Consider the following 19,767-nt stretch of genomic DNA (forward strand, 5'->3'; position numbering starts at 1 on the left):
GTTTTTTTCGTTCTTTCTTGAGTTTGCACGCTTTTATAATACCGCAATCAGTCAGGAAGTGTGTGCATGGGCCTCGTTAATCGTTGCACTTCTCGAAATGAGGCGAAGAAGGCATTCATTCGTTATCCGTGTCAATGCCGGCTGGTAAAGCAAACATGCACTGATTTTTCATCAGTGCTTGTACAGACTCTTCAAATGTATTTATTTGTATAATTTAGCTTTCAAAGGACGCTCCTTCGTAATTTATCATGTGCAAACTCTTACAAAAATATGCGATGAGTTTTAGATAAAAAGTCAATGATTTTGGACATCACGCTCATCAGGTATACCTGATGACTTCTGAGTTGAGTTTCTGATGAATTGCTCTTTAATACTGGCCACCGAGTTTCCGATTAAGACTCGATGTGCTTTTTTTCTTGTTCATGTCATTAATTCGTGATGTATTCACACTAAAATCATGATGCATTGCTGAATGCTGTAATATATATGTAAATATAATGTTTTCGCAAAAAAAAGGAGAAAAGCAGTGCCTTGAATGCCATTTTTTCTAACGCCTCTTTAACATCATACACAAACGGTGCGGCACTGCTCTCTTGAACCAGACATGGCAGTAATAAATTACTGTAATGAAAGTAAGTAACTATATTCTCTCGGTACTTTGTTATGCAATTCATTACTTTTATGGGTTGGTGATTTAGTAATGTAACGAATTACTTTGGAATCGTTATTTCAGGTAAAGGTAATTAATTACTAGTGAAATTACTTTTGCTGCGTGATGAGTCCGTGCTTCTTCTTGTATCGGCCATGCTTTGGCCTCACGTTTGCGGGGTCGAGCGTCTAGAAAGCAAGAAAAACGCGCAGCCTGCAGCAACCAGCACTCGACTCCAGCGAACACGGACGGGAGGTGACGGGCGTCAGCCCCGCCTTGGTTCACTGAAGACTCTATAGGAGTGCAATGCATCTTGCAGCACTGCGTACGGTCGTACATACAGATGCACCACGGGGCCACCAGGAGAACGCCACGACTATGGTATGCCGTGTTGCATACTGCACCTTCCCACAGACGCACTGCGAGTGCTTGAACGAGCACTTCCTTCTAGACTGCTTCATATATAACTGTCATGTTCCCGCACTTACATCAAGTCTGAACTCACAGGTAACGAACCTGGCTTTGGGTTTTCGGGAATATTGCCTTCTGTGGTCAGATTTCAGGCACTATTTTTAGCTCAAGGGCAATATAGCCGACAGCGTCACCGCGATATGCAATCTATATCCGTCGACATGTCTCAAAAACAAGTCAATTGAACCGCGGAATTTGCAGCTTTTCGGTGCCCCGGTGCATTTCCGTGACGATGAGCGTGAATACAAGCAGCGGATGCAGTCACGCTGTTTACGAGGACCACATATTCTTTGAAATCAAGAGGGTGGGACCATTGAACGATGAACTTCTGATCGAAGAGTGATGCGAGCAATTATACATGCTTTGCGATTAAGTTGACCTCATCTACGTCAGCAAAGCGGCTGTTCAATAGACTAGGGCTACCTTTCATCAAAGAAGGGCGAAATTTCCGGCACCTATTTTGAGTCAGCTGCAGGACAAACAAATAAATCAGAAAATTTTCAGGAAGTATAAAGAATTCGTCGAAACTAAAAAGTAATTTAAAAGTAATTCTCATTTTGGAAAGTAATGTAAAGTCATTACTTTGTGATAGCAGTAATTTGTATTTTAATTACTTTTGCGAGCTTTCTACGAAAGTAATTAGTAATGTAATTTAATTACATTTCAGAAGTCATTTTTCCATGCATGTCTTGAACATATCGTGAAGATCCACTCCTATACACATGCAAACTTCGCTGTAAAGCGCAAAAGACTGAGACGAGACCCACCAAACATTACAGCAAACAACTTCCATTGACTTTCTGAAAGGAGCAAGTAACAAGATCGAGAACAGGGCATCACAATGCTCTGGAAATACATGCCACGCCGATAAATTCCCTTAATGCGAACTACTTCATACCCCTAGGTTCACCCTTATACTATACTACAAATTAGAGTGGCCCAGCAAGTGTGAATATAGAGCACTTTTACAAAAATGGACATCGAATCTCTGCCGAGTTCTCATGGGGTTCGTACAGACTCCACAAAAATTGTTAGTATGCAGTCTTCTAACTGAATTTTGTCGTCACATATGCACTTTCTGGCAGGTGCAAATCATGAGAATTAAGTGCAACGTTCTTTTAGTTAAAAGGCATCATTACTGCACGAGATTGAAAAAAATGTGTCAGCGGTGCGTGAAAATGATAGTGCTCTGATGTGTTCATGAATCGCAAGTTCACACATCAGGAAAGTTAACGTAAAAATAAAGAATTTATTGCGCTTCTGACGAAAAGGGTTAATGCAAAAATTAAGGAAATTGTCTGTCTGACGCAAAGGCACCACAGGTGTTGCCTTCTTGGCCAGTTTGTAATGACTCATTATGATTAAAATGAGATAATAAATTCAACTTCCTTATTTAAGGGATAACGTCGCGTTCTTCATGGCTGCCTCTTTTTCTTGTCATTGTGAAGCCTGACACAGATTCACATCTATGCTTGTGCGAATAGTTATACGTGTCTGCAGTAGAACGTCAGTTGAAAGTCCATCGCTGGCGCTGCCTACATATGTTAGTGTGGGCAGAAAAAAAAAAGAAAAATAAGGTTGCCCAGCCCGCACCGCGTACAAAGAGAACTAACTTAGGTCCCGGAGTGCGCACTTCACTGCACTCAAGCGTTTATGTTCGTGTCTAGTTGTGTCGTGTTTACGCCAGCGTTGTTTTGCGCCGTATTTCGAAGAAATATATTCTATACGTTTCCGTGAAGTGGAACGAGCTGGAAAAATTGTTGGCGCAAGTTGGACGTGTGTGGTGAAAGTATCGCTGATCTTCAGCAGTAGCCAGGCGTCCGGTCGCCATGGCCTCCACCGTCGAGACAAGAGGTCACCCCAGTCGCGTTGCAGCGACCGTCATAAATTGTGTCACAGCTTGATTTTTAAGAGAGCAACCTAGAATACTACTGATGCCCAACGAAAGCGTGAATTAACTTTTATGAAAAAAAAAGGTGTGGGCACCTTTTATGTATTGTGTAAAGAAATTGGCGCGAAAAACTAAGACAAAAGACAACAGAGAAGACACGAGACTTAACCTGGCGTTTTTGTGAGGCAGATAACCTGCGAGTGCGGCTGTTTGTCATCAATCTGCCTTTTTCGCAAGGCCGCTCTGAGCACGCACGCTTCTCCTTCTCCACTGGGTGAAAACGAAAACCGCCAGTTCCTACTGCGCATGTGCAGTCAAGTTAGTGACAGGCGCATGCGACAGATGGCGGCAGCTCTCAAGCACGCCACTTCGCAGGCACAGATGGCTCGTCGTGGAACCAGATCGGGCCCGCGTCTTCCAAAAGCGCTTGCTTTCCACCAGTAGCAGACGAATTTTCGCCACTTACCAGAGGAAACCCATGTCTTGCGAAAAAAAGCTAATTGTTTCGTCAAATCCAAAGCCAGTTTTTTTTTTTGTGGAGTTGGTCCAGCGTTCACCCCTGAGTGAAAGGCTCGCGTTACGCTGAAGCAAGGTTTCCGGTATGTTTCGATGCTGCCATCGATGTTGAGTTCTGCCGTCTAAGGCAGCTTCGATGCTGCAGTTGAAAAGCAAGTCCGCCCGCCTAAGAAGTGTCCGTCCTCCTGGAGGTGAAAAGTGACCGGGGTATAGCCACCATGAGTATCATGAAGATGCTTGACCAAATAATCATATCGTCATCATGATGCTTACCCCACCCTGAATATCAAGGTTAAGGACGGCTGTCATCCGCGTCACACAGCTTTCTCGGCGAACTAGCATCCCGGCATGGCTCCCGATTCCACAGGAAGGTGACCTGGACTTCGAGAAAATGATGGGGGTCCTTTCTTCCGCTGTGACCTCGCTGCCTCCCATCCCCGAAGTTAACCAGAGGTCAATCCGGTCGTCCATAGGGCCGCTGGTTTGCTATGACGTTACGTGGAGTATTTGTGAGACCATGTCTTAGTGATATGGCTGAAATGGCAGGTCACAAAGAAACAGTTCTCCGCTAGTGTAGTAGTCGCTGCTAGCGTCAGGTGCACCGAGGATACGCAGTGCTTGTGTGTTTAGTATCCACATGTGAGAATAGCTGTAATGTGCAAGGTGAAACGTATGCATGCAAATACAAGCATCTTCTTGAAAAGGCATTGGAAACACGTATTGAGAAAAATCTTGCAGTTTAATATCGATATACGAGCGACGGATATTACAGCTTTATCAGAAAAAGGAGAGCATTTTAAGAACGCAGTCACGTAAAACATTCTCAAAACTGAATTCAACATAGGAGTATGATCGATCTGTTCCACTCGTGTGCTCTTGCTGCATCGCCGGCAGCGATTAACTGCGACCCGAAGGCCCAGCGACGTCGCCCTTGCCGGACTCGGGTGGAGGTGTGACTGGCCTAGCAGAAGACAGCCGGTCATTGAACCATTCGGCGATGTCCTTGAACCCTTGCTCTCTGATACCTTCGGGTTCCGTCAAGAGGTTGTGGTAGGCGCCTTTGTAGAGCTATCGGGAAGACGAAAAGTTCAAAGGTCATTAGCAGAAGTGAAGAACTAAAAGGCTCGGAAGAAGTACAGTTGAGCTCGGGACGAGCTTCCCATTTTCGCCATCTAATTCTTCAGAGGGGTCCAGAAATTTTTCGTCGTAGTTCAGACTGTCCATGAAATAGTCCTATACAACTGCTGTGCCACATGCAATTGCCCTGTATCGTTGCGTAGTGCAGATGGGTGGTGCAAAAAGTATCGCTGTTAGGCGGTCGGACTGGAAGGAAAAGGTCTGAAAGCTATTCATAATACTGATGAAAAAAGAAAGGTGGAAGAGGTTTTTGTTATCGACTGTATTAACTGCGGTTACCACAGTTCGTATCACGTGTGTTGCGCAGCAGCTGAAGTGGCGAAAATTTAACCTGGCAGTTTTTTTTGCCTTATATTAATTAAGAATATTTCCTGCCCACATAAGTGTTGTATATAGGGTGGGTGCACGAGTTTTGAGGAGTCTTTGCCAAGAGAAGAGGTATTTATTTCTTCAGTGTTTTAGATTACAAGCCACTCCCACGTGTCAAATAAAACAGCATATAAAGCAAAATCAGTTCTGTATAGAGCATAGGCTGCTCTTATAAGTGACCACCTTGTTTCCAGAAGACCAGACTACCCACAGAACAACTCTACTGTTGAATCCGTTCTAATCAACATTTACGAGGAAGTGTCCCGCTTGATTCTTCGGCTGGGTGACGTCTGTTACTAGGAGTGATGCTACCGCGGGGTAGTGCACAATTCTGAGTGGCAGGAGGTTTGGCGTTCTAAGCTCCACAGTTCCCGTTTCGAGCACAGGCACGTGAACAGCTGACCCCTCCGACGATTCGCTACGAGCATGTTAATTTTTTTGTTTCTTACTGCACCAATATATAAAAATGTTCATACTTGTGGGCCTTAGCTTGATTAACGCCCTTTGATCAATTCAATGCTACTGGGCCGGAAATGCTGTTATTTCCCCAAGGATATTAGTGACAATACATGAGTTTAAGCAGGAGCAAGTGAATTGCTCACACCAAAAGCGTTTGAAGTGGAACACCCCCCTTCCATTGTAAACGCAATTGGAGGCTATGTTCACAATTCAACACCAGTAACTGCGCTTAGCGCCACTTTTTCAATCGTCTGCAGTTACCGCAAGATGGTGCCAAGTATGGATCTGATGAACGTCGGCCATAACGCGCATAACCAGAAGAGTGAGACGACTTATAGTACCTGTATCTTCTTCTCCGTGCTCGGGACCGCTGCGAAGAACTCTTTCATCGCATCAATGTCGCATATCTTGTCGTCACCGGCGATTTGAAGGAATATCGGCACCTTAATCAGGTGGATGTTGGCACGAAAGTTCTGCGATAAACGGAATGCAGGAAAATTAGGGGAGTAGGAGGTTTGGTGCGCTTCGGCCAAACATCGGCTTAACGCTAGTGGAAAAAAAAAAGCCATGCGTCACCATTCAAATGCGAGCTAATATACAAGGAATACAGTCGCCGGTTTAGCGAATGGGCTGTGAATGAATCAGAGTGGTCGCACTGAAAATATTAGATTTAGCAAAGCCCGTACTACCATCGCTACCGCGCACCGCCACTGCGGATATACAGCTCTCAGGGCGCTAGGGCCTGCCCCTAGGGCAGAGTACGTGCCTGTCAGCTACGCTCAGGCCTGCCCCATGGGAAAAACCGAATGCTGTCAAATGAATTCTATTTGTCATTCGTGCTTCGTTTGCGTTCATGAGACTTCCTTTTAGCGCTGCAGGCGCACCGATGTCGTATACTGAACAACAGGTATCCCAACAGCGCTGCGCATTGCTGTACTGCGGCTACGTGTCAATCAAGAGATATAAAGGAAAAAGAATATCCACAGGCGATCATACAAGGTGATGTGACAAATGCGTTAGGAGTACTCGTTGTGCTGGTGCGAGCAAAAATGGTTAGCACAACTGACTTGGCACCGTAGAGGGAGAGGACAACGCTCAGCACTGAGGTTATGAGCATGTTGGTAACAGAAGTACCAGGCGTGTTCGCATTCCACGGCGCCGCTCTGCTAGCATAACTTATGCTAATAATTTTGCTCGCGCCTGTAGATTTGATTGCTGCACTTCGTAGTATTTAGATTCCAGTGCTGCTTTGGCTTCTCGTGAGTAGATGGGTGATACGTGCACTCTGCTTCATACATCGGGTGAAACTCTATGGAAGGTACGAAAGTAGTCCGCACGAAGAAGTAAAAGGGAGGCGTGTTACTCCGCGCTTGTTCAGAGGCCGAGTAGTCCAAGACACGAGGAGGGACAAGCGTATCGTCAGAACTAAGTGTGCATTTAATCAAGCTCATGACAAGTGTATGCTGCAGTAGACATACAGGCAAGTTATTACTTATTGCCCAGCACAAGGATCGCACTACTTTTTGATCGCGGATGTGGGAAGCGCAAACAATAGCGCTAGCTTTGACAGCGTTGCGCCTGATGTATGAAACAGTATAGGGACTTCTGGATGGTGGCGGTGAGTGGCTGCTTGTGGGTGCCTGCTTCTGGAGAGTTAAGGTGGATGCAGAGAAAAGGTGGGCAGGTAGCGGAGGTTACCTGCAAGGTGGGGGCGCCGCGCAACATCACACGCACAGTAACGGAAACGCATTAAAAAAGAGCATGGGATAGCATGTGGATGCGCATAATGTGAATGAACGCATGCAGTGTTGGACAAATAACAAGGAATTTGGGGCCGAGCTTACGTCTGCAGCGCGGAGCGATGCCGAAGCCCATCCGAGCGGCACGTCAGCTTGGTGCCGCAGCGGGTCATTGACCATATAGGCCACCACTGCGGGATCCCGGGAAATCAGCGACACGTCCAGGGCACCGATGGGTGCCGAGGGCAGCACACGCCCGAGCATTTTAGTCACAACCCTCTGCAAGTGGAGAGCCGGAGAGATCCGCACTGAGGGAACAACGTGCTTAATTTCCACGACCTGTTCACCCGGCCATTCAAACCACGTGGAAGCGGAAATTGACAATGGGTTGGTTTATGAGGGTTTAACGTCCCAAAGCGACTCAAGCTATGAGGGATGCCGTAGTGAAGGGATCCGGAAATATCGACCACCTGGGGGTTCTTTAACGTGCACTGACATCGCACAGTACACGGGCCTCTAGAATTTCGCCTCCATCGAAATTCGACCGCCGCGGACGGGATCGAATTCGCGTTTTTCGGGCCAGCAGCCGAGCGCCATAACCACTCAGCCACCGCGACGGCCCTGAAATTGACAATGAGCACCCACCGCAGGGGTTAGGGCGCTCGCCTACTGATCCGGAGCACCCGGGTTCGAACCCGACCGCGGCGGCAGCGATTCAATGGAGGCGAAACGTTAAGGCGCCCGTGTGCTGTCCGATGTCAGTGCACGTCAAAGATCCCCAGGTGGCCGAAATCACGCCGGAGCCCTCCATTACGACCCCTTTTTCTTACTTCGTTCACTCCCTCCTTTATCCCTTCCCTTACGGCGCGGTTCAGGTGTCCGCCGATATGCGAGGCAGATTCTGCGCCATTTCCTTTCCCCAAAACTAATTTTCATTTTAGCTCAAACTGGCTTAAAAATTGTTCACAAGCGTCATATAGTGGGATAGCACTTCACTTTTATTAAAATACGGCTGTCGCGGTTTAATGAATTCAGAGAAGACTTGCAGAAAAGAGCAGTTATGAGAAGCTCAGAATGACGCAGGTTCTCGATTCTTCATGACGTGGATTGTTCGTATTAAAAACGCTTAGTGACACACTGAAGCAAAAAAAAAATGACGCTTTACGTAACTTGAGCCGATCTCGCTCCGCAGAATGCTGCTCTCCGGAATGAAGGAAGAACACCATTGTTGGAATGATGCTAGGCTCAACTAAGTTTTTTTGGTGTCTGGTTAAATTACTAAAGCCAATGAATGATTGCAAGTACCCTTTGAGCTAGATAACATTGCGAGACGGGACATTTCAGTCCGTCAATAGCACCCCCGCCCCCCCCCCCCCTCCCATTATTGCGTCTTACGTTGTCGTTAGAGAGAGGCGAGACTATACAGTTCACTATGGCGTGAAAGTAAAGTGTCAAATAATGTAAACGTCATAGTAGCACTAATTTTGTTAGCACTGCTTCAGTAATCTTAGTGCCGTATTATGCAACTAATCATTTAGTTTTCATTTCGTTTGCCTGGCACTGGTCGTTGCTTCTAGAAGAGCGAAAATTATATGCAGAGCGCACCTAACATTGAAGAATCATTGGCGACGTTGATAAAGGACTGAGTAGCTTGACACTCCTGAAGGGACTTATCAGCACCAAACTCGTGTGATGACCCCCCATAATGCGCAGGTCCACACGGGACGGAGAGGCAAAGAGACACCGTATGGCTCAGTTTAAACAAACAGATATATTCAATAATTACACATGATTATGATTATACATCAGAGGCTGGGGCGTCCGAGCTTACGTGCCGACGACTTCATGGGGACGATGGAGGGGCTCCGGAGTTGAGCTCGAACGGTTGCTGGCAGAAGCTGCACGCCGTCGGGCTTCGGCGCTGAAGGCCCCCTTGGCGAACGATGTCGTCCTGAGCGTCCCTCTTCGGTACTCCTTGTCGATTTTTATATCCTCTTATCCCCACACTCCCTAGGGTGAGGATGCCCACGCCGGAGTGGGGGGGGGGGGGGGGGGGCTAGGGCTTTCACTTGGGCGCACAAACACCCCACCGCACTTATGGTCTCGCCCCCCTCACGTGTTGAGTCCGAGGGAAAGAAGGTTGTCGTCGAGGTAGCGTCGGCTGTGGTAGACGGTCTATGGCCCGCTGACGGTTCCCGCGGGTCACCGGCCTCCGTTCTCCATCAAATGACACTCGCCCCTTAAGGCCGGAACGCGAGGTCACTAAAAGGCCGGGAAAGTGGTCCCTTGTCCTGGGATGTGCTCGGGAGGGTTGATTGATGATGCCCGCCGTCTTGCCATGGGGCCAGGCCCGCCGAAACGAGGCCCCCTTGGAACGGCCACGGCAATTGGGGAAGATAACGCCCGTCTCCCCGCGGCGGCGGCGGCGTTCGACTCGTGCCGACACTATGGAAAGGGGGTCCGGTTGTGCTTAAACCCCTTAATTCTGGTCGTCTCCGTGCGGTCCACGGCGGCAGGCCCGAAAGCAATCCTACTCAAGTTGTTTGCAGCCATATACAGTAGAAACATGTCTGCTGGCTGCTTCCAAAGCTAGACCGGCTGTCGCCGTTCTCCTCTCTTCCAGCTGAATTGTTTTCCTTTGAGTGCTTTCGCCGCCACTGGGGGCTCCGTCTACGCCGCGCCGTCGAACGCGGACCCTCGTAGCACACACAAGGAACGTCACACTCGTCTCGATGAAGAAAATGTGCGGTTGTTGCGCCAAAAATTTCCGATGGTTATTAAAGCAGCACTAGGACCAAAATTATTTCTTTTTGGTTGTGCGTAATGATCATTGAGATAGATCCCCGCCGATTATGACGGGAGGACGAAAAAGCATTCACCTGTACTTATGTTGAAGCAAAAATCCGTCCGAGAACGATGTGTTCGCGTGCTTTGTAGCCGCTTTCGCTCCCCGAGTGCCAAAATCGTATTGAGTTCAGACTCACACACAGAAAGCCTGTTAAATAGATGTCTCATACCTACCGAAAGTCACCCATATCAGTGTCACAATTCCATTCGTTTCGATAAGAAATTTTATGGAGTCAGAATGGAACATATGGAGTCTGTATGGACTATATGGAAGCTTAGAGACTCCATACGGCGTCATGTACACTATGGAAACCGTTGGAAAATTATGCAGTATGCTTATAGACTCCGTACAGATTTCTGAATTTTTTTCCGTATTATATGAACTCCACAATCCCCCAATTCTATACGAGGGGCTCATATGAAACGTCTCAATAGAAATTACATGTGGATAGCGCATTGCACTCACCTTGTGCGTCGGTGCGACCTCCTTGTTCGGAGCAAAGAACGGCGACATCATGACGAGGCCGGCAAAATCCGCAGGTCTCCTCTGGACAGCCATCGCGACTAGCAAGCCGCCCTGAATAAAGAGTGCATAATCAAACTCACAGCTAAGCCGCCGAGTTCGGTAGTGCTTGATATCGGGAGATGCTATAACCATTTTATCCCTGACCATTAAGGTGTAGAAACAAGGCCTTTATCGTTCAGTAGCAAAGCGGTCATAAAGGGGAGATGGATTCAGAAAGGCACATGTTTTCGTGTGCCAGTATTCAGCGCAACGAAACTAGCCCAAATCAAAGTATTATACTTAAGTATATCCACTGAACATGGAAAGAGCTGCTTGGTGAGAAAATCAGTTCTTTCATCTGGGTAAATGATTACTACGTTGCACTTGCGCACAGCCAGACCACTGTAGCCCTTTTGAAAACTAAACACGAGACCGTAACGTGCAAAAGGAGATAACGGCGCAGCGATAATGGGGGTGACGGCTGCGCACAGCACGCACATCATTTGCACGAAATGACGCTGAGCTCCCTCAACACAAATGCGCACGCGCGGAAGCCATCTTTAGGCCCCGCTGAAGCGCGCCGATATGATAATGCCCGACGTCGGTGCGTTGAATATTAAATCTAATATAGAGGCTACTAAGCCGGAACCCGATGTGATTCAGGCGGTTTAAGGGCAGAGAACAAGCCCACGAGAAAGGCGATGTTCTGTAACTAGGTTTTCAACGGGCTGTCGGACCCGCGACGGCAGTGGGTCTGAGCCTGCCCGGATTCCGCTGTGTTTAGACATCGGTCGGACGGGGGCAACAGATAAATCGTTCATTTATTGGGCCGTCATTTTGGCTCCGGCATCAAAAGAATGGCATGCGATACCTGCCTGGCGAAAGCGCCCAAACAAGCCCCGTACGGTTGCATTCACGTCATGAACATGCTTGCTTTAAGTCGTGCTTTGAGAAATCATGCAGGCATACCCTGCTGTGAGAAGATCAACGTCAGCATGCCTTATTTTTCTAGTTTCCAAGGAATCGAATACTCATGCTCAACGGGTTAAGTTACAGGGGAAGCTTTCTCAGCGAGAAGGAGCTCAGCTACGACTGACCATTGAGTGGCCAAAGAGGTAGACAGGCTTGCCCGGGAACTTCTCCTTCGTCGAGTCCACGTGCTGCAAGATGTCGACAAGGTACTTGTCGAAGGTCTTGACGTTGGCTCGCTGACCAGCGCTTTCCCCATGGCCAACTGCGGAAGCCATAAGATCCAGTCACTGGAAGCGATAGGGCTGTTGGAAAAAGCCTCAGGCAAAATCTCAACAAGGGTGGTGTCTTTCAACTTAGCTTGGCAGATTGTGATCAAAGGCACCATAGGAAAGCAACAAAATAACCTTTCGTGAAGGAAGTTAGCGTGTGGTCCCAAAGCGACACAGGCTATGACGGACGCCGTAGTGGAGGACACGTGAACATTTCGACCCCCGGGGGTTGTTTAACGCACTCTGACATCGCAGAGTGCACGGGCCTCTAGCATTTCGCCTCTATAGAAATGCGACCACCGCGACCGGGGCCAAACCCGCGTCCAGGTCAGCAGCCGAGCACCATAACCACTGAGCCGTGAATGAAGTTGAGTTTACCAGCTAGTCAAAGCTAAAATCGGCAATAATACGTATGCAAACATTTTTCACCGTACGATAGAAACTTGAGAGCGGTGTCGAACAAGCAGAAGGACTAAAAACACCGCTCTGGAGTGAAGCTACACTGAAAAACTACCAGAATGTTCGTGTTTCATCGGTCGATAAATTTATACCATGGTGCACTTGAGATAAGCCCCACCGTTTCTTTGTGGCCCTATAGGAGGCTGCTTGGCAGCAACTACGAATACAACAAATTTTCCGCTTGTGGGTTGACAGCGTAGATTCGAAACAGGAATGGCGGCATACAACAGTATAGCTCACCCAAGTCCTGGGCGAACACGTAGCAGCCCTCTCCGACGAGCGAGCGGGCCAGGATGTCGTAGAAGGGAACGTGGCAGTGCTCCACGTAGCCGTGACACATGAACACCAGCGCCTTCCAGACACTGCATGAGGCAAATGCGCTTACTTACAACACGACTCTCACCTCAGAATAGATCGTGAGCACATCACATATTACACTGAGTGGGATAACGACTACGATCGATGAAAGGGCTTGGCTATAGTAATAAACCCCAAGCTGTGTCCGCCTTATAGGCACAAATTTATCATCATGAGGCCACTCGGTTATATTTAGCTTTAACGAACACACGTCGCAACAGTGTGATGTCAAGACGGAATTTGGGACTTTATCGAAGAGGCACCCAAAACGCAGCAACATTGTATACTAACGTTGGCGATACACGTGTGGAAATGTACACAACGTGTCGATACAACAGATGAGGCACCTGCTGTCGGTTAGGAATTTCGGTCAGCTCAAAGGGGCACCCGCTTCGTCAGCGGTCCCTCCGTGAGCCTGAGATAGAAACAGCATAAGAACAGCCTGTGTAAAAAAATGCAGCCTAAGGGACTACCTCCCGAGCCCGACTGTGCGGTTCGTTTCGCATCTTCAGCTACCCTACTAACTAGAAAGATACAGAACCTCGCGCATGAGCTGCACGCCGACATTGTGCACGGCATTGTGCAACAGTATAAGAGCCTTATCGCAGCGGAAAGCCGACAGCGTGCGGTGACCGCTGTGACAACTGGCGAAGAAACTAAAGAAATAAAAGTTAAAGTTCATAGCCAAGGGAGCAGGATTTTAACCCGCGGTGGCGCTAACAGATCAGTGTCGTCGGCCAGTGGTTCAGGCCCCTAGGCCATTGCCGCAGGTTTTTTTTTAATGTGTATTGAGTGGACATAATGCCAAAATTGCATTTTGTGACACAAGACATTGCCGCCCCTTTACATCTAGTGTTGTCCTCTGTTGGAGTGGCACATACCCACAGTGGGGGGATTGGCCAGGGTGCCTTGTACAGCCGAACAATAGTGAAACGTTGACTCATTTAAGGTAGTTAAGATTGAATTTCTGGCTCCAAAAATAGTGGATTACAATAAGTCCCTGTAGCAAATATTATGTTCTGCAGATATTAGCACACTGGCTTTAGATAACCCCAGGAACTTGTCCCCAAAGGACAGATAGATAGATAAAGAGGAGGAGGGAAAGACAGGGATGTTAACCAGAAAGGGGTTCCGGTTGGCTACCCTGCACTGGGGAAGAGGGATTAGGGGGCTAAAAGGAGGAAGAGAAGGGAAAAAAGGCATAACACACACACGCACAACGCTGTCACAATTTGTCAGTAAATCCAGTCGCTCTCAAGTAGGCAAAGTGTGCCTTGTATGCCTTGAGGGCAGTCGACTGCTGTGGCCACGGACCGAGGATCTTTTGCTCTGTTAATGGGCGAGGATCGAGGCGGTCCAGGGCACAGCTTGTACCCAAAGGACAGAACTGGCATAGATAGAGGCAGTGTCTCCAGTCTCTCGCGCTGCACTTGGAATGTCAATTAACCGCGCTCTCACGTGTTACACTCAACCTCATGCACTGTGGTTTGGAAGCAGTCGTCTTCACCTGCCATCCGTGCGTGCGGTAGCTCCATCAGACAAGGCAGTGAATTCAGCTAAAAGACTTCATTCTATCTCAATGCTATCGGGTAATGGTAATTATTGAGCGCAGTTTACCGGCACGGTGGGAAATCTACAACAATACGTTAACTGCGCCATCGAACATAACCCACATTTAGGGCAAGCATCTAAGGTGTCCCTATGCTAAGCACCACGCACGGGTCCCGAGCGCATTGAAGGGTGAGGGCGTTTCCGACATGCATATGAAAGCAACCGCTGCTCTGACTGGAACTCAAGCGAGAAGAAGGATTGTATGAACTGGGGTCAGGGAGATTTTGAAAAAATACGGTAGGTTTCATTGCACTGACAGCGTAACGAGCGGTTCGGGACAATATGACCCTCAGTACACATTGCTGGTTTTCGTCAACCTGGCCTGGCATGTCCGCTGTCCTATCGAGGCCTGCTACAGAGGGCAAAACGCTGGTCTAGAAAGCACCACGTACTCCAGGCCGCTCGGGACTACGCGTGCGACATCTAGCGACAACACCGGACTCGAGACGATCGGGCTGTGGGCCGTGTGTGAGCGGACGCAGCGAAACTGATAGCATCGCCCGCCTTTTATCGGCTTGCTGGCTGCTGCGGCCGTCGGAAGCTCTTCCTGCGGTGCCGACTGCAAAACAAACTAATGGGTTTTGCGCATTACGCTTGGCTTTTTTTTTTAGACCGAAAGCTACTCCAGGAGCAAAGCAACATAAGCAGATTTACCGCTGAAGCCTGACCTTGTGACCCTAAATAAGGGATATAAATAAATAAAATAAATATCGCCACGACAGTTTAGAACACGCAGCGGGGCGAACAGCAGAGCTTCGCTGGCCTGTACACGAGAGCCCTGCCATCGCCGCAGCCGATTACGCCTCGTGTTAAACTGCAACACTGGAAGGAAGGAAGGCCTCAGACGTTGCTGGCACATACCCACTACGGGGGAGTGGCGAAGACACAGGCGGTTAACACACTGGTGCTGGGCATTGAAGCCCATCACCTTCAATTATTACTACTATCGAACTAATGTCGTCGCCAGAGGTGCCGACGACCCAGCAAAGCGAAACCACGGGCCAACCTGCTAAGCACATGCTTTGGCACGTATACTTTGTTTAGCTACGTTAAAAGCCCACCACTTTTACTGTGAGCACGCTAGCGAGCTCCTTCCGACACTGCCGTGTTGAAATAAGGAGAAATTCAAAAGAGTTGTAATCAAGAAAAGATGCATTGCAGATTACGGGCACTGTACCAGGCGACGTGGTGAACGGGAAAGACGGACGCACCTGTGTTCACGGTAACCGTAAGCACCACGTAACTTGAAGCTTTGCCTTCTTGGAGAAGGGAAACTTTGACGCTCAATTAAATTACATCAAAAAGCTCTAGCAATGAGCATTAAAGCTGAAAAAGCTAGAATCAAAATGAAGAATTACCGCGATGCCTCTATCGGCTTTGGAACACATGGCAGGACATGAGAATAATGATAGTCACATGCAGCCGGTGATATTCATTGAAACAATTCGAACACACTTTAGCAACGCCCCCCGCCTGCTGTTCGCGAATTTCGCAAACTATTCCGTGAAATGTATAAAGCAGCTTACCTTTGAGGAACTTGAGGTACCCATGCCTTGGTGACGATCTGAAGGTTGTCGGCGTTGGTAAAGGAGCCGCGTTCAATGTCGAAGCCGTCGCGAGAAGCGATTTCGAGGGGTACGTCTGGCCAGCTCATCTTCGTTCGTCCTCGTAGGCAGCCTGCAGTGCTCAGGAGGCGATGCAACTGTTGCCCTGCGGGCCTAAAAACTGCAGCTCTGAACCACATGAGTCGCGACAAAAGCGAGGCGAATTTGTAAGCGATTAGAGGCTTGGGCGTGGCGAATTTGGAAGCGATTAGAGGCGCGGGCGTGGCTGATAAAGTTCCTGGCCATTCGTGGTAGCCCAGCTAAGTAGCTGACGCACGCCACCTGTGGCTTCGCCAGAGCGCGGAAGCTGATATCTATAAGCGCAGACAGGTGGCGCAGCGAAGCACCAAGGCCGCTACAGTCTTCCGATTCCCCTCAATCCGCCAAGTGGAAAGCGTGTGTAGCGTGTCTGGAAACTGTGGCTATCGGAATCCTGGACCCGCCTACGAGGACCGGTCCAATTTAATTAATTAATTAAGCGTTTTTCACCTCCACCACCAGCACTACCTGGTGTTTCAATGCCTGAAGTTGCTCCGTCGTCCAAGAGATGGCGTAACATTGCCTCAAGGTCTCGGATTCGATCTGTGTCTGTTAAGCACGACCCGACGCTGAGGCTACTTCAATTAGAAAGGCTCGGCTTCGAATCTGGTGGAAAGTTAACCGGCAGTGAATAACATTACTCTTTCTTTCAGGTGGAAAGTTAACCGGCAGTGAATAACATGACTTTTTCTTTCATTTTATTTTCTGATATGGCTTTCATGAATTTTTCTCGTCTGACTTTGTGTCATCATCATCATCATCATCATCATCAGTAGCCTGAAAAATCTTGCTCCTCCTGGGCTGCGTTCCAATACTCTAGACGTCTAACAAGACGTCTAGTGTGACGTCTAGGAAGCAGTCTATATGTCCATGTATTGGAACTTGTCTACTGCTCACGCCGCCTCGCGGCATAATAATGTAACTAAAGCTTATGAACAGTTGTACTACTATTTTTCACAAACTGAGCAATAACGATAATTAAAAACGTGTTTTCAACAAGTTTACACATTTCTTCTGCAATGACTTTGCGCGTAAACCGGACTGGTGTGCCTATCGGTCAGTCTACTTGTAGCAGACGGGGCCACTCTCGGAAGACGACGCTAATGAGATATGCGATTATTCTTATATTATTGATGCTAAACTGTACATGCTCCTCTAACGTGCTCGTTCAGACGGTCCTGTAAACATAAGAAAGAATGCGAAAGACTGTAATCAATATGGGCGAAATGCGATACGGCTAATATACACTGCAACAGGAAAACACATACGTGACATTAAACCTGGTGTCTGCTGTACGTGGCACTCGGAGACAGCGAGAGACCTAATTACAGCAGCGATCTTTAATCCTGCAAAGACTAAAATCAATTCGCAACATGCCGGTGTATTTGTTCTGAGTGTGTGGAGATAAAAAGGAATGCACGCGAAAGAGTTGATGCAACTAATACAGCAACAGAGGAAGACATTTGTTAACCGTCACGCCAGCCGTCTTAACGCCCGTCGAGGAAACCAACGACAGCGACGAGTATTCTCTAAAATCAAGGTGCTAATTAAGATCCGGCATCGTCAGATGCCGGATCACGTAAACAGACCTACAGCGTCCGCTGCTGTAGCAAAGCTCTCAACTGCACGATTTTCTCCTGCGTGATTCACTGCTAGAAATCGCACGTCCACGAAGATTAATTAGCCACTAGTTGAATGACTCACATTTTTCCTTTGCTATACTACGTGTACAGTCCGACGCCCGCAAGAGCACGACTCGCTCATCCGCGTACATCAGCTCCGCCATCTTTAGACAGCAAGTTAGCCTGCATCCATGTGGACTTCGGCGAAGCAGTCTTATGAGTCTTATGAGACTGCTTCGCCGAGAAATGAAACGCGTCCCAAGATGGCGGCTGTCCGGCTAGACGTCTAAGTAGCCGTCTACTTGGGGCTATTGGAACGCAGCCCCGATACACTGCGTGTTACGGCGCTGTGACCGGCATACGAAACTTGATTCTTGCCTATTGTAGCCTTTGACGCGTATTTATGGAAGATATGGTCTATGTGCAATAAAACATATTCGAAAATTGACGCTTGGCGTTTTGTCAGTTTTCAAAATGCTTATTTATTTCTTGTAGGCAGAAGGGTTCGTGTCTGTAAGAATGGCACAAGGTGAGGCGCATGGTAACCCCTATGCCAGCGCGAACAATGAATCAGAGTGGGGAAAACGAGCACTACAGGCGATTTCGGTGTGTCATTCCTCCGACCAGCAAAACTTTTTTCCCCTGAAAGCGCCCAAATAACAAACTTGACCCTGCTCTTGGCATGTAGATAAGCAATTATTTTTCTAGCCATAACTGCACTAACTGCGAATCTCTAGTTTCAGTCAACTGGTTAATCTGACATTGAAATGACCTTCGGACTATGCGATTTTATAGCAACAGCCGTATGTCAGATGCCGAAGCATACTTTGACTGGCTAATGCGATGGTGTTCCTTATCTGGCCGTGGTCGTTACCGACATTCCCACCCACCTCCCAAAATTTGGCCCATCCCAACCACCAAAATTTCACCTTTATCGATTTCGACTAAAATCGATATCGAGGCTAATTTGTCTATGGCCAATGCGATGGTGACCACGAAAATTTGCCCACTCCCACCTCAAAATTTAACTTTCTTAGATTTGGACCAAAATCGATGGCTAGACTAATTTGTCTATGGCCAGCACGAAGGTGACCTTTGGTCTTGGCCATTTCAAAATTTTGCCCAGCCAGACCACCCAAAACATGACCTCAGATTTGGACTACAATCGCTATTCAGGCTAGTTTGACTATGGGCAATACGATGATGACCAACAAATTTCGCCTTGGCTATTTCCAGATTTGGTCCATCCCACCCCCAAAATTTCACCTTGTCGGATTTGGACCAAAATCTATATCGGGGCTAATATGACTGTGGGCACTACCACAGTGACCACTAAATTTTGCCTCGCCCATTTCCAAACTTGACCTGCCCCCATCCTCAAAATAAGTCATCTGATATGGACCGACATCGAGGCTAAATTGACTACGGCCAACGCGATGGTGACCTCCTAATTTGACGCGCGCTAATTTAACCCGGGAGAAATGAACAAAACTTACAAATTAGTACTTAGTTCGAGTAAATATAGCAGCCACAAAGAACACGCCAAGCCAAGAGATAAGAAACAGCGAAATTACAGTAAAGCACGAAAAAAGCTATCGCTCGACCATCGCTGCAACGGTGTTAAACCGCTTTCGTGCTTTATTGTTGTTTTTAGCACACACGTGGTGAAGACCACAGCCGCTCCCGCTTTTCCCGCGAAAAGCATACGTTTCTCCACTTTGCTTTTGATCACTAAATGACATTTACATTTGCTCACAATTTGCTTTGTCGTTCACCAACATTGATCGCTTTCACACAGAGAGCAGCGGCCTAATGCGGAAACTCATGGAAACGGTAAAATTCGATGCCAGCAGCGGATTCTACAAATGCTGATAAAGGTCTCTCACGCAAGTACGCGCGTGAAAAGAAAAATTCGCACCAAAGCGCGTGCCACGTTTCTCAAAGAAGAAGATAAAAAGAGGAAGAACAGGACTCGTGCTCAAGGTATATTTGATCCACTCCGTGGTTCGGACTGCTATCTCGGGTAAGCATATTGGCTTTTTTTTTATTTACGCCGGAAGCAGAACAATATTTCTTTTTAATGACTTGACATGTGGTCGGTTAAGGAGAACTAAACCAGGTGGACTTTGTTCAGGTCGCCACAGTCATCTCGTGCATGTTCGGCTGCTCATACTAAATTTACAGGATGACTGTGCGACGAGCTTTCGCCAGTGGTTATTGCATTTCCCCTCGTCACCGCGGATGCTGTATG

General features: G+C 47.9%; 1 protein-coding gene across 1 annotated transcript; it reads right to left on the bottom strand.

Annotated features, from left to right (window-relative positions):
- Nucleotides 1-4,336: 4,336 nt before the first annotated feature.
- Nucleotides 4,337-16,101, bottom strand: LOC144107099 (monoglyceride lipase-like). The gene is made up of 7 exons (XM_077640088.1): nt 15,778-16,101; nt 12,524-12,645; nt 11,681-11,817; nt 10,545-10,655; nt 7,337-7,510; nt 5,834-5,965; nt 4,337-4,595 (listed from the first exon to the last, which is right to left on the bottom strand). Exons 1-7 carry the CDS (start codon nt 15,993-15,995, stop codon nt 4,425-4,427), a joined length of 1,065 nt encoding a protein of 354 aa, XP_077496214.1. The 5' UTR covers nt 15,996-16,101; the 3' UTR covers nt 4,337-4,424.
- Nucleotides 16,102-19,767: the final 3,666 nt, after the last annotated feature.

This window comes from Amblyomma americanum, chromosome 10 (assembly GCF_052857255.1).
Source record: "Amblyomma americanum isolate KBUSLIRL-KWMA chromosome 10, ASM5285725v1, whole genome shotgun sequence".
Classification (NCBI taxonomy): Eukaryota; Metazoa; Arthropoda; class Arachnida; order Ixodida; family Ixodidae; genus Amblyomma; species Amblyomma americanum.